General features: G+C 37.9%; 1 protein-coding gene across 1 annotated transcript in view; it reads right to left on the bottom strand.

The window, feature by feature from the left end:
* Nucleotides 1-15,665, bottom strand: part of DOCK3 (dedicator of cytokinesis 3) — a gene marked incomplete at both ends in the record, with an annotated part of 182,953 nt that overhangs the window by 28,927 nt on the left and 138,361 nt on the right. The window contains 2 exons of the mRNA XM_081319050.1: nucleotides 2,014-2,155; nucleotides 12,045-12,149. Of these exons, the coding sequence (XP_081175176.1) occupies nucleotides 2,014-2,155; nucleotides 12,045-12,149 (247 nt within the window). The remainder of the gene's footprint in view (nucleotides 1-2,013; nucleotides 2,156-12,044; nucleotides 12,150-15,665) is intronic.

Raw genomic sequence — 15,665 nt, 5'->3', positions numbered from 1 at the left:
ATTACAGTTCTTTATTATTTTTAATACTTTTTAAACCATACACACACCCCGGAAACTCATGCAGGATAGAAACTACAATGTGAATCTGTGCAATTTTAGCAACTATGGCATCCTATGACATAAACTTGCTAACATCATGTAGTTCTAACCTGTTCCTCCAAATGAAATAATTGAAAGTGAGATGACGGGTACTTTCAGTATTATTTCCTTCCCATTTCTACTTGCATCTTGATCTGTTATAAAATACTATTGGATGAACATTTTTTAAAATGATACTCATTGTACCTTGTTCAATAATTTTCCATTTCTGTCGTGTTCTTAAAAGCTCTTCTGAGCCCTAATTTGCTTTAAATTTAGCCCTAATAAAACAAATACTCATTTTCCTTTTTTCACTATTTTTTCATAAGGAAACCACAGTTTAAATCAACGTTATCACAGGATTTAATCCATTTTTATTCGGACATCTGAACATATATATTCATTTCAAGTTTGCAAAAGGATTTGTAATAGAACTTTATATTAGAATTTGCATTAAAACTTTGGTGTTTATTTCGCTGTGCTATGTAAGTTTCCTGTTTTTATTTCTCTGTACAAGATGTATAATTATGATATTTCAGCCATTTATGCCTACTTTAGATTGTTCATGAATATTTAATTTCTAGTTTGAACTTTTAGTGATCTGGAATTAAAAACTGAAATTCTTCCTCTATCTCTTTACAGCAAGTTATTTTTTTACTTCGAGTAGACAGCACTAAAACAATTTTTATTTCCATCAAAATTCCTATAGTTTTTTTCTTGCCAGTGTTTTTTTTTCTTATACTAGAGCAATTTATTATGTTACTTTGGATTTTACTATTGCTGAAAATTCAATTCTAATTCTCAGGCAATTTAATTAAGTTTTTATTTTAAAAGTGCCCAGGTTTAAGGGCAAATATTACCATCAATTCTTTTTGTTTCATCGAAGTCTAAGGTCACATTTAGTTTTCATTTCAATTTATTAAATTTATTTACCAAATTTTGCTTCTTAACAACAACACTATCCAATAAATTCACAATCAAGGCCTCTCAGAAATTTAAAATAAAATAAAGTGCTAGTTTTTAAAGGTTCAGCAAGAAAGTCATATGCATCCTCAACTTATTTTTAACAGTATGCTGTTGTCAGTGAATGTATGAAAATTTCCCTCTGCCCCATATATAGATAATTATACATGGAGGAACCCTATTAGATATGGTAATTAATATATTCTAAATTTGGGTTACAACTTAGACTTTAAAATACATTATGGTTGAGCTTTATCAAACAGCTGGAATCTAGGAATATCAACAACAAATGATAGCTACTACAGTACTGACAAATGAAGTAAACAATATCTTTTTCCTATTTAAACAGTATACAGAAATGATTATCATAAAAGTTTTATTGCATCTGATTTGCTATTGATTTCACAGTGCAATTTATTATGTATATCATAAAGATAATAAATGACACTGTAAACTCCTACAACAGATACTTTGCAATAATAAATGTATTAATATTTAAGGTGCTATAAAATTCTGTTGCTTTTTCTGCAAAACACTAATATGGCACTCTGGGAACATGTTTATTTGGGCATTCTCATTCTTTTAAAAAGTTAGGCATCTCAACTTACATTTCTTGATTTCACTTCACAGGGGAAAAGGAAATAAGCAACACACTTTTTAAAAAATGTTTTGAGGGGGATATTAGAATAGAAATACTGTAGAAGTAAAAACAAAGATCTTGTCAGGAAATTACAGAATATAATTTTATGAAGTTAGGAAAAATTAACATGTATGATAGTGAATATCAAAGCTCCCTTTCACAAATCTGACAGTGCATGCTATATTCTATTTTTAAGCAACCCCCCCAAACCCCCATTGCAGTTAAAGTTTTAACTGTCTGTAAGAGGGCAATGAAAAATATTAAAATTACTATAATGTGTTCCAATTGTGAAATCTTGGTAACTTAATTCTAAAAATATTAATCAAGGATACACTGGGCATCACACTGCAATATGCTGTCATCTGGGTGATTTGGATGTTGCATTGCAATGGCTTGTGGAAATTCACTAAGCATTCTTTGTTGGAAGGTCTCTAATCTCTCATAGTCATGGCCTCGGCAAACATACTCTTTATTCTGAAAGGAGAAGAAAGTAACATGAAATTAAAATATCACTGAATTGTTCCCTTAGCCTCCTCATTTTTATTTATCAACCAGACTAAAAGACAGTGGAATAAGACAGTTCAAACAATTTTACAAAGTGGAAAGAAGGAAGGGGCAAACCATACCTCCAGAGGAGGCATGTTTCAGAGTATGGTTCTAGCACAGGTAGTTGTTAAGTTACGACTGTAATAGAGCCTGCCCATTATTGTCATAATGTTAAGTGAATCACATTAAATGAATGAGCCCCCATCCCTGCTCTCCTTAATGTGTCCTTTCTTCAGACCTTGGCGAAGTTGTTTTCCTTCAATCTTGCATTTTTACACATGCTTCCATCCTCTCTGGAAAAGCCTTTTTGCACGGAGGACAGAGGCCTGCATGGTCATGAGATCTATTGCACCCCTGCAGGCTTCCACCCTCTTTAGAAAAGCATTTTTGTGGGGAGGACGAAATCATATGTAAGAACACGAGATCTATTGTGAGGTCTGCAGAGACAGAGGCATTTCCAAAGAGGAAAATAGAAAGAGCTTCCTCTGAGCAAAAAGGCGTTTCTAAAGAGAATGGAAGCATGTGTAAGAAAAAGAAATCTAAGGAAAACAGCTTTGCCAGGCTCTTGAGAAAAAGGCCACTTTTTTGCAACGTGGCCCAGTCTGTTCTCCTTTCCTACCCCGACATCTTGAGGTCTGGAGATCTTCGAAAGGTGAGTGATCGGTGACAGGGTGGGGAGAAGCACATGGAACCCCATGGGCTAGCAAAGCAGGCCTAGTGCCTGTGGGGACCGAGTGGGCAGGACTGGAGGGGAAATAGACAGGGGGCCTGTTGCAGCAGGTTGTAAGGGATAATGATCACTGTGGTGCTACAACATACGTAACTGCAGGACCGGATCATAAGTATTTTTGGGTGTGTGTGTGTGTCATAACTTTGAACTGTCGCTAAGTGAATGGTCGTAACTAAGGACTACCTGTAGTGAGAAGCTGTGCAATGTCATTCATAGTGGACACTTTATATAGTGCCTGCACAGAATTCTTAGTAGAACCTCTTTAGATGTTCAGATCAGATAGGTGGATTCAACTTTAGCAGGCTAGTATGGGATGTATTCCAGTGCTACATCATATAAGTGACAATTAGCACCTTGAAACTCACTAACAACCATGACCAACTTTAAATTTGTGTATTCTGCAGTGCCAGACTGCTAGATTTTGCACAATTGCATCTTTCGAGTCAACTTGGAAGGCAGCTCCATGTGAGATATTTCACAGTAATCCAACTGCATCATGGTTAAGACATGAGTTACCACTACCAGAGGATCTTAATATAGATAGTGACATAACTGGCAAATCTGCTACAATTGGGCAAAGGCTAAACAAAGGACACCAGATCATTAGTCAACTTTTTTAGAGGGAGAATAATTCCATCCAAGATAACTGCAAGGACTAATGTTTCAAAATTCCCTGAATATTTATTAATACATCTCAACCCGGGTAATATTTTGTCTGAGCTTATTTCACTCCATCTAGTTTTTAACAGCTTCCAAGCCCTAATTCAAGCTTTCTACAATCTAGGATAGTAATGTATAAATGAATATCATTAGCATACTCATAGAATCATAGTATCATAGGGTTGGAAAGGACCTTGAAATCATCCAGTCCATGTCCTTGTCCTGGATAGGAATCACAGCATCGCAGACAAATGGCTACCCAAACCTTGAGCCTAGGACCGAAGTCAAATAAACTGTTTCATTGCTTAATTGTTCTGATGACACTTTACTGTAGTCCACTGATAGTGATCACTGATAGTGCCTTTCATGTGCATGATAAATAATTCCTGGGGAGAGCAGTGAACCCTGTGAAGCCCCCTGTTCATATAGGAGAGAATCACCATTATATAGTGCAATGTCCAATCTTTGCTGATAATCCAGACAGTTGATAGTATGTCTTGAGTGTTTTGAGCACCTCGTCAACCCAAATATGGGCGAATCTCAGAAGGGTGTGACTGACTGATGAGAGCAAAGAAGCTTGAAATAGCTATATCAGTCTCCCTTTAATTCTTTGTTAGCAATCCAAATTTATTTAATACAAAGAATTGTTGCAGTTGCGACTGCTGCCTATGGATGGTCCTAGTTTGGGCTGATACAGGCAAAAGATTTCACCCATATTTGGATCAAGGAAGTGCTCAAAACACTCAAGACATATCTCCTCCCCTCGTCTCTTTCTTCCCTAATGCAGCTGAGAAAGTGAGAAAGAGCCTGTGGCCTAGAGGTTAAAACAACTGCCTAACATGCAAAGCAGCCCAGGTTCGAATCTCAGAAGGGTGTGGCTGACTGATGAGAGTAAAGAAGCTTGAAATAGCTATATCAGTCTCCCTTTAATTCTTTGTCAGCAATCCAAATTTATTTAATACAGTTGCTAGTATCCAACACTGCAGAGTCTGATAAGACTGAAATGGACAACATTCACTATTTACTGTAGGTCTTAGTGAGAGTTATCTTCCGTCACCAGTAACATTTTTGTCCCATGACTGGGCCTGAATTCCAACTGGTACAGATCCAAATAAACATTTCCTTTAGGATCCTCTATAGGTGATTTCCCACATTGTTCCAAACAATCTTCCATAAAAAGAGAAGGTTGGAGACAAAACAAAATTTGTTCAGGAAAAACGTCAGAATGTGACCACCTCCTCATTCAAAGCTGTGTCACTATGTCTTCCCTCAAAGCAAGACTGGCTGATCTCCTGGATCCAACCACTCACACCCACTAGCCACCTAAAGGAATTAGGAAGAGCATGAATTTGGCCAACATGTAATGAGAATTTTGGTCATATCCACATCTGGTTTTCCATTACTGTTGCTCTATGTATGTTTTTAGTCACTTTATCTCAGTGGATATGATTATGAAATGGTCAAACAGGCCCAATCATATCCAGCATCTTTTCAATGTCTGAATTCCAGAAATTCAGAGGGCATAAAACAGAACTGCCCACCAAATTGTCAGGAAAGTACCAAAGTGACTTTTGAAAGGCCTGTTCCACATGCAAAGTTCAGGTATCCATGACCCTCAGTTTAATAAGGAACTGGTTTGATTATGGCAAAAGAAAGATATCAGTGTTATTTTCAGATCACATTTCATCTTCTTCAAATCTCTAGCTTATGTCTTCCCACATGTGTTGTGACCACTATTACGTTTGACACCCCCACGGTTGTCATTAGGGCTATCAGCTCACAAATGATACTGGAACCCTCCTCCAGTACAAGAAGGCTGAAGATATTATAGAACAATAAAATTATGTAGTTGGAGGGAATGCTTAGGCCAGGGGTAGGCAACTTTGGCTCTTTTATGACTCGTGGACTTCAACTCCCAGAATTCCTCAGCCAGCATGCCTGGCTCAGGAATTCTGGGAGTTGAAGTCCATGAGTCATAAAAGAGCCAAGGTTGTCTACCCCTGGCTTAGGCCATCCAATGCAAACTACAGTTTAACACAGGAATCAAAAACATCCTTGACAAATGTCTGTCCAGGCTCTGCTTGAAGACTTCCAGTAAAAGTGAACTCACCATCTTCTAGATAAATAGTCCCATAATCTATCTGCTGTTACAGTTAGCATTTTTTTTCTAATATTCAACAAAAATCTTGGAATTTAAAATCATTATTCTGTATCCTGCATTCTGGGTCAGCAGAAAATAAGTCAAGATTTAATTCTTGTGACAATATATATTAATTGAATTGATTATGTGTCATCAAGCCGTTCCTGACTCTCAGCAACCATACAGATTTCCCCCCCAAGATGATCTATGCTTAATTTGTTCTTTCAGGTCTCCCAAATGTGCACCTTTATAACAGTCCATCCACCTTGCTGCTGGTCATCTTCTCTTTTCTTCTGCTTTTTCCAGCATTAGATCCTTTTACAGAGACCCAAGTCTTCACATAATGTGTCTGAAGTAGAGTAATTTGAGCCTAATTACTTATATCTTGAATGAAAAATTTGATTTGATTTGTTCAATGATCCATCAGTTTGTTTTCTGGACTAACCACAATATTCTCAGCAGTCTTTTCCAACACCAAAATTCAAAAACATCAATACTCTCCCTATCTTGCTTCTTCAAAGTTCAACTTTTGTTTCCATGGTGTGTATCAGGGAATACCATGGCTTGCATGATTCTGATCTTTGATGGTACACATCAAGGCATTTGAATATTGTTTCCTAGGTCTTCATGGCTGTTCTAACAAGTGCTAGTATGCAGCGTATTTCTTGTTCCTTTACTGTTGATAGTTGATCCTAAAAGCTATTGACCATTTCACCATCTTCACTGTCGATTCTAAAGCTGATTATTAGGCTATTCAGTGAGGATATGGGAATCTAGACATCCCTGAAGCTGTGGATATGGCATTAAAGCTGAAATTGGTGGGGAATGGATTGATTAATTAATTAGGATGGAATCTCTCTGGAGATTTGCTCTCTCTGGAGAGAGATTGAGGGATTGACCATATATACTCTGGACAGCTGCTTGCTCTTCATGAGTAAACCACCAAGAATTTTGGGTGATAAGTGGAGAGATCCCATCTATGCCCACAACTGTAATGCAGCCTATGTGGACATAAAGTTTGGCTGAGCCTCATTTCCTAATCACCTTTGGAATTACTTTTTTTTACTGTTTTAAAATATTAAGAATCTTAGGAGCAGCAAATTTGATAGCATTGACTGGGATTCCTTCAATCTTTCAAGAAATTTTAATTGGAGCTTTAAAGATTTCACAATTTGGGCAAACAAATAGAAAAAAATAATTAGAGTATTATTTTAGGAAAGATGTAAGGGTCTAGATCAGACCTGGGCATTTTATGGCCCCAACCCACATCCAGCCCTTTTGCTGTCCTTGTCCAACCTGTGTGAGGTCAACTGGAAAGTACAACTCAAATGTAAATAAGGGTACACCATCCATGCAATACAACTGCGTTGCTTTTATTTTGAAGCAGACTATTTTTTCATCAACTTACATATGTGTCTGCATGTGTGCCTACTACTTTCACTATTGGATTGATCCTCCACAACAGTCACAGTTTCTCATGTGGCCCCTTGAGATAATTAATTTCCCATCTAGATGGACTTTAAATAGGTTTTTGAAATTAATTGAATAAATCATCCCTGTGGGAAAATGGCCTATGTTTTGAATTCTAAAAAAACCAAACATGATAGTATGGGATTTTGAAGGCTGGACACTAGAAGGAGCTAAAAGGAAGTAAAGATTACAATTAAAGGAGAAGAAAATCTATTTGATTTGTTAATACAGAATGGAGCCAAATACCTTATAACACTGAATGTACTGAAGGATATATGTGAACAATAGTGTCATAAATTAATTTTAAAAATGTCAATCATAGACAAATTCCATAACATGATGTTATGGAAGAGGAATAAGTTCTATCAGAGAAAACCGAAGTAGAACTGAATGTGGATTTTTAAAATGATGGACTATAAGCATGATCTGGAAAAAGATAAAATATTAAATTTACAAATGAAACTGGCTGACATCTTATTAATTAAAAAAGGACATATAAACAACTAACATGAAACGATTTGGATAATTTTAAAATATTAGATTTACAAAGGACATCTGTTAAGTTTTGAAAGAGTTGGTGAGAAGGAAAAAAAGAAAAAGAAATTTAAGTTCTAGGATATTATTTGAAGAAATAAAAGATCAAGATTGTTAAATGTAAAGGGAATAAATATAAAGTTGATTTATTTGATCAAGATTAAAACAGAAGTTGTTATTTCTGATAATGCTTAATAAACTTGCTGACTAGGACTGAATGACAAGATTTGCTTCTTTATTTTTTTTCTTTGGTTATAGTCATATTTTTCTTTCTTCTCTATTCTTTCTTTTATATGCTTCTTTTTTCCTTTTCTACACTTTGTATTTTTTCTTTTTGTCTGCATAACCATTAGAATAAATTCTAAGGCTGGTTGTATTGCCTGTTGTCATTAATTTGGTCTTTCTAATATTTAATTTTAGTCCCTTTTTTCACTGTGCTTTTTAGTTGTAGTATTAGGGCTTGGAGATCATTTGCATTTTCAGTTTTTAGGATATTATCATCAGCATAGCACAGATTATTAATGTTTCTTCCTCCTATTTTAAAACCATGCTTCCAATCTAGCTTCCCTTCATATATAATCAACATATAGATTGAATAAAGAAGAGAGTATGCAGCCTTGTTGTACTCCTTTACTAACCTGGCTCCTGCTTTACCATCTTCTCTTATTCTGTGGCTTCCTGACCTTTATATAAGTTTGTCGTAAGGAAAATGAGATGTTCTGAAATTCTGAGCACATTCCACAGCTTGACATGTAATTTAATTTTATTTAATTACAACCTTTCTAATATGTGTAATAAACTTATTTATCTAACAGCTGCATCCTTGAAACTGCTTGCTAGCCTTCAAGTTTGAATATCACTCTGGGTGAAGCCTGACAATCTTACACAACTTCAAAATCTGTTTCTTCTTCTTCCAGAATGCAGGACATAAGGGTACAGAATGTTTAAAATAAGGCAATTAATTTTAGGAATTAATTCCCAATTAATATTACGAAAAACTTCATACCTGTAAGAGCAATTTGATCAGGTACCAATTAACCAGAGAGGTAGTGGGCTTTCACTGGATCTGTTCAACTAGAAGCTAGACATTCATTTGTCTGGGATTCTTCATCTTGGATTCCTATACTGAGTGGGGGGTGGGAAGTTAGAATTCATATCCTAAATAGTTCTTTCAAACTGATTGTATTCTTTTTAGATTAGTTTAGATAACCTTTATTGTCATTTTTTACTGTGGGCACAATGGCACACATTAAAAATGAAATTTAGTTGCTTGCTCTCAAAGTGTACACATACACAACACACATTTAAACATACTATATACAACGTATGTATAAATCTACACCCTTACATATAAGTAACATATAAATATTAATCACTGTCCATCTTGAATACATAACTGAAGGAGGAAGCTTTAGAGTTCACAAGGTTAATACTGTATGGAGCAAAACTGTGACTGAATCTGGATGTTTTGCTTCAGATACCACAAAGTCTCCTCCCAGAAGGTAACAAGGAAAACAGGTCGTGAAGAGGATGTGTAATGTCCCAGACAATCTTATGTGCTATGTCCTGGATGGAAGAGAGGGAACTGTCAATAATCTTTTCAGCCATCCTGAACACTCTCTGCACCGCCTTCCTGTCTGAAGCAATGATGCTTCTACACCAGACTGTGATGCTGTATGACAGGATGCTCTCGATCATCCCTCTGTAGAAAGTGGTAAGGACAGGGGAAAGAAGATGTGCTTTTCTCATGCTACGGAGAAAATATAGACACTGCTGTGCCTACTTCACCAGTGTCTTGCTGTTAAGCGACCAAGCCAGCCTACTTGTTAACTGCACACCCAGGAATTTGATGCTGGTAACCATCTCCACAGTGAACCATTAATGCACAGAGGAGTGTGGTTGTGCCTACCATTTCTGAAATCGACAATGATCTCTTTGGTTTTTCCAGTATTTAAAACTAGGCTGTTTTCCTTACACCAGTTCACCAAACCCTCAACCTCCTTGCGGTAAGCACCCTAACTGTCATCATGAATAAGGCCCCCTACTGTTGTATCATCTGCAAACTTCACAATATGGCTGGTGGCAAACCTAGCACAACAATCATGGGTCAACAGGGTGAACAGCAGTGGACTTAGGACACAGCCCTGAGGAGAACCTGTGTTCAAGAAAATGGTGTTAGAAATATTTGTTCCAGCTCGCACATATTAGGGCCTGTTAGTAAGAAAATCAAGAATCCAGTTGCACAAAGGAGTGTTTAAGCCTAAAAGGCCCAGTTTGTGTACTAGATGCTAGGGAATGATTGTGTTAAATGCCAAACTGAAGTCGACAAACACCAAATGCACATGAGTGTTTCATTCCTCTAAGTGCTTCAAGTTTAGATGGAGAACGGAAGAAATAGCATCCTCCGTAGAGTGATTTGGTCGGTAAGCAAACTGAAGCAGGTCAAATGCTGGCAGGAGACTAGATACAATAATGTCCTTTATCAGTTTCTCAAAGCATTTCATAATGATGGATGTCAGTGCAACCGGACTGTTTGCTTCACAACAATGCTTTTAAGGACACAGACTTCCTCTATGCACTTTTGGATATATGCAGACACTGTGGTGGCATATTCCTCAACATTTATACGTTGGTTATGAGTAGCTGCTTCTTTAAACATGCCCCAATCTGTGCATTCAAAGCAGTCTTATAATGCTTCTATCCCTCTGCTTTACTGTAGGTTTCACTCTGACTAATAAAGGTTTATGTGTTGGAATAAGCAACACTGAGATTATCAGAGGGGCCCAGGTGAGGGCGAGGGATAGCTTTGAATGCATTCTTGACGTTGGAATAAGCAAGATCCAGTGTATTCTCCCCTCTGGTTGCAAAGTCCACATATTGATGGAAATGTGGCAGAGTAGCTTTCAGATCAACTTGATTAAAGTCCCCCACTACAATAAATGCAGCCCCAGAGTGAGTAGTTTGTAAGTCACTGATGGTATGATAGAGAACATTCAGGGCCTCTTCTCTGTTTGCATCAGGGGGGATATATACAGCTGTGATAATGATAACAGAACATTCTCTAAGCAGATAGAAGGGTCTGCATTTGATGGTCAGAAGCTCCTCATCAGGGGAGCACAGAGTTGAAACCAGCTTGGCATTATTACACTATCTGTCATTTATATAAAAACAGAAAAACAGACACCCCCTCCCCAGGATTTGCCACTAACAGCAAAACTCCGGTCCAGCCAAAATGTTGAAAATCCCATCAAGCTAACAGCACTATCTGGGACAGAGGGCTTTAACCAAGTTTCTGTTGCAATGAGGAGACAGCAGTTTCTCACCTCCCAGTGTGATGTTAAATCTAGCCTCAAGTAATCTATTTTCGGCTCTAAGGAACAAGCATTTGCAAACAAAATAGATGGAAGTGATGCTCTGTAAGGTCTAACTTTTAGCCTAGATGTTAGGCGTCCGCATTTGCCATGTTTCCTCTTTCGGTCACAACTCCTCCTCTTCTTCCGAAGATGGCCAGCAACGGAGGGAAACTTCCCAGCTGCAATGGCCACTGCCCCATTCTGCCCGTCACCCGAAACGCTGCCTTCGCTACTCAAAACATTGAGCACGACACTGTTTCCACCTCCAGTAATTCCCTTTCTTCCTCCCCGCTCCTCTAGACTTTGCAGCCGATCTCTCACCCTCCATGTCAACCGCCGGTGCCTCCGTTGTTGATTCTTTCCCCCATAGTAATCCGAGGCCATGCAGACTCTCCAGAACAGTTTTCTCGACAGTTCCTCTCTCGCTAACTAACTTTATCTCCAGTATGGACTGACGTTCGTATGAAAGTTTAGCAATCCAACTCGGCTTACTTGTCACTATTTTTGAAATAGATTCTGTGAATCTAAGTCTCGTTTGAATTAATATTACTTGGCAATGCTATTAAACTATAGAATGACTTTTTGAAATTTCAAACCTAGCTGTCTTATCACTGCAGTTAGAAGATTTATTGTATGTACAATATTTTATATGAAAAAAACTCAATCATATTTATAAATAATGAAACAGCCACTAGGAATGCATATACTTTCCAGCTACAAAACTACATTAAATATTAAACTTTGGAAAATAGAGACAATAACTAAACTAGCAGAAACAACAATATTTTGGATGAATCAAGCAATTTTATAATTTTCTAGATAAATCCATGTTTTAAAACAGAACAATTTTAATTCCTTCAATGAATACACAAATCATCATTATGAATTGCAGTTAATTCATACAGTAATGAAAATGTTAAACGCACTTACACGGAGGAAGAAAGGAAATTTTCTTCCATAAAAGCCAACTCTGAAAAATTCAGGTTCCAACCGTTGCTGTTCCATTATATTGTCATAATAGTTAGCTTCCATTTTCTAAAGATAGAAAAGAAAAAATTATACTGGACTGAAATAATGCTGTACCTTTAGGAGAAAAATGCTGACAGCTGGAACAACTCACTGAGGCCATCTCGTTATGGCTGTCTCACTGCTGCCAGCTTGCCCTGGCCATCTTGACAGAAACACAAATAATGCTGAAGAAACAGTGGAGGATAATATTTATCACCTTGAGTTATGCTTAGTGGAACTATCCCCCAGCGAGTTGTCCTGTGGTGAGTTGGCTGCAACAAGTTATCCCGTGGCGAGTTGTCCCAGACCTTATGTAGTAACACTATGGCATCTGACACCATTAACAGGTGGTTTTTCAAACATTTAAAGTATCATACCATTATGAAACACATATTCAAGGTAACTTTACAGAGAACTCCGTTTTTTATAGAGAGGATTCTATGCATACGTACTTTTAATATTTTTATAGAATACAATAATTCTTTTTACAAGCTTAAGGTTATAAGAACTCAAAGAACAGTTAACAATAGACAATCTTTGGCAAAATTAAGTTCATCAGGTCATAAAGATTCAGAAGTGATTGAATGTCTGAACAATTTTTAGCATAAAGCATATAGAGTAGACTATTGATTAAACAAAGTGTTGTGAAAAGTTTTCAAAGATTCATATAAAAATCCAAACCAATGCCTTAGACTTGTAACAATGTAAAAACGCATAATCCTATGTACAAATTTGAAAAGAAATTTTATTTTCATCCCTTTATCTTCAATTAATTTTAAAAAGAGCAGCCTGAAGGTTAAACAGTGTTGATTTGAGGATTTGAAAATATAATTATTTTCAGTTATATAGTGTTAAATTTAATCACACTTATTTCCATTTGAATAACTATACTCAGGGCTTTTTTTTCTCACAGAATGCTCAGAATGGCATTCTGGCACCTTTTTTTGCCAAAAAAAAGCTCCCTCTATTGGCTTTAGGAGTAGGCAATCTTGGCTCTTTTTTATGACTCGTGGACTTCAACTCCCAGAAATCCTGAGCCAGCCACACTGAGAGGAAAGGGAGAGGTTTCCAAGCTGAGCTGTGCTGGCTCAGGAATTCTGGGAGTTGAAGTCCTTGAGTCATAAAAGAGCCTGCAGTAGAGGAGGACATTAAAATTATTTACAGGATTACTTCTTTAGGAACTAAACTTTTAGAATCTAAAACAGCTAATTCAAAAAAGCCAACAAGAAAGAACCTCACATTTTTCCTCTGCTTCTGTCTTTTGGAAGGTAAAATTAGATAACAAAATAATCTATTTCCTATGTTAACATCTCTGCAATGAAATCAATAAAGGTAACAGGAAAGAAATGAGAAACATTTTTCTCAATGTAATATGTCTAATTTAGCTGATGCTAGAAAAAATAGTATCTTTTGTACACTCTTGAAAACTATTTTGAATCTATAACCATCTATTACAACTAAACCACTTTAAATTAAACAATTCTTAAGAATGAAATATTCTTAACTTGGACTTTACTTTTACTGCTTGGACTGTTGTGTGTTTTGAAAAATAGATTATTTAGAATCTAGTTATGTTGCACTTCAGTCTTTAAATAATTAACCTAGCATATACATAACAATATATGATGTTTTCCATGGTGAGCTTAACATCAATAACAACATTTATTAAAAAGGCTAAAATAATTTCTAGTGGTATTATCTGTACATTAAAATTTTGTTTAGTCACAATCTTTCACTTTTCACATTCTGGACAAGCAGTGGTCATGTATCCTAGCAAAAGATGTTACATATGTGCATAAGTGTAGTCAGTAGCATATGCCTTTTTAAAAATATCAAACTTGGAAAGAAACAAAAATAAGTCCAAAATATCTGTATTACATCCAGGAAAGCCAACTTTGCAACCAATATTTCTCATCCATAACTATGGCACCCTAAGGATACCTGCATACATGCAAATGCTTCTCTGGGATCAGTAACGCAGCAGGGATTGCTTTTTCCTTCCAGTAACAGATTGCTGGGAAATACCAAACATGGCCTTGAGAATTCCAATGTTTGTTACAAATTTTTCTGGATGTGGTTGGAAGGAGGCTGTTTGGTGCCGGAGACCACTACCACGAGGAACACAGCTCTGGGTCAGGGTTTGGAGCAGCTCCGGGTGGGGGCTCAGCACAGGCTGCGGCATGGCAACTACGGGGAGGGGAATCCCCACAGCGGCTGTGGGGATGGGAATCCTGGCGGCATGTGGCTCCAAGCCACAGGGGTGGGGGTGTAAAGGCAGGCGGCGACGCCGTAGCAAGACACTGGCATTGCTCCCAGTGACAGCACCTCTGAGTTCCGGCACCTTTTTTTTTTTTTAGAAAAAAAGCACTGACTATACCATATATAGACTGGATGTCTGAATTTCTATATACATTTTAGTAAAATATGGAATTTTGTCAAAAAAACTGAATGATAAAGGGATCCTTGAGGACCACTCGGAGGCTTCAGCTGGTGCAGAATGCAGCCGCGCGAGTAGTGTTGGGGGTCTCCCGATACTCCCATGTTACACCTCTGCTCCGCGAGCTGCATTGGCTGCCAGTTGCCCTCCGGGTGAGATTCAAGGTGCTGGTGATGACCTTTAAAGCCCTACATGGCATGGGTCCGGATTACCTACAGCAGCACCTGCTGCCGGCGTCAACTTCCCTCCGCCCAGTGCGCTCCCACAGAGTGGGCCTCCTCAGGGTGCCTCCGATCAGAGAATGTCGATTGGTGGCCCCCAGGGGGAGGGCGTTCTCTGTGGGCGCGCCAGACCTATGGAACCGCTTGCCGGTTGAGCTCCAGACGGCCCCCGACCTTCGCTCCTTCCGACGCGATCTAAAACCTTATTTATTTGAACAATCCGGCCTGGTCTGATGGGGTTGGGGTTTGGATTTGGTTTTAACATTTTTTAATCATTGTTTTATATTGGGCATAATTATTTAATTCTTTTTAACTTTTGTATGTATATTTTGATATTTATTGGCAAAAAAGTGACCGCTGCCAGGTGGGAAAGGAAGCAAGATCTGTGGATAGCCAGGGAAATACAGAATGAGTATGGCGGGGTTTGGGGTAGCTGCTGTCAGGCAGGAGAGTGCGCAAGTAGCCAGGGAGGGTGTGCAGGGTTGCACAAATAGCAGAGAGGCTATCCAGGTGGTTGCTGAAGCACAGCATGTCAGCAAGAACAAAGGTACTGAGGGAAGGTATGTGAGTGGGTGAGACTTATCTGAACAACTTGCAGTTTTCCCATCTGGCTTTGCTTATGGGAAGCCCACAGGGAAGGTTGTAAATCACAATCACATGATTGTAGGATGCTGCAACCATTGCAAGTGCAAGCTGGTTGCCAAGCACCCAGATCATTATCGTATGACTGGAGGGTGCTGGGATGGCTGGTACTATGAGGACCAGTCATAGCCACCACTTGTTCAACACCATTGTAACTTTGAATGATCACTAAACAAGTGATATTAACCAAGGACTGTCTGTATATTTCTGATTGGCAAAATATTGTGACAGCATTTGTCCTGC

The sequence above is a fragment of the Vipera berus genome (assembly GCF_964194415.1).
Source record: "Vipera berus genome assembly, chromosome: 2".
Lineage (NCBI taxonomy): Eukaryota > Metazoa > Chordata > Lepidosauria > Squamata > Viperidae > Vipera > Vipera berus.
This window is presented reverse-complemented; position numbering and strand designations above follow the sequence as displayed.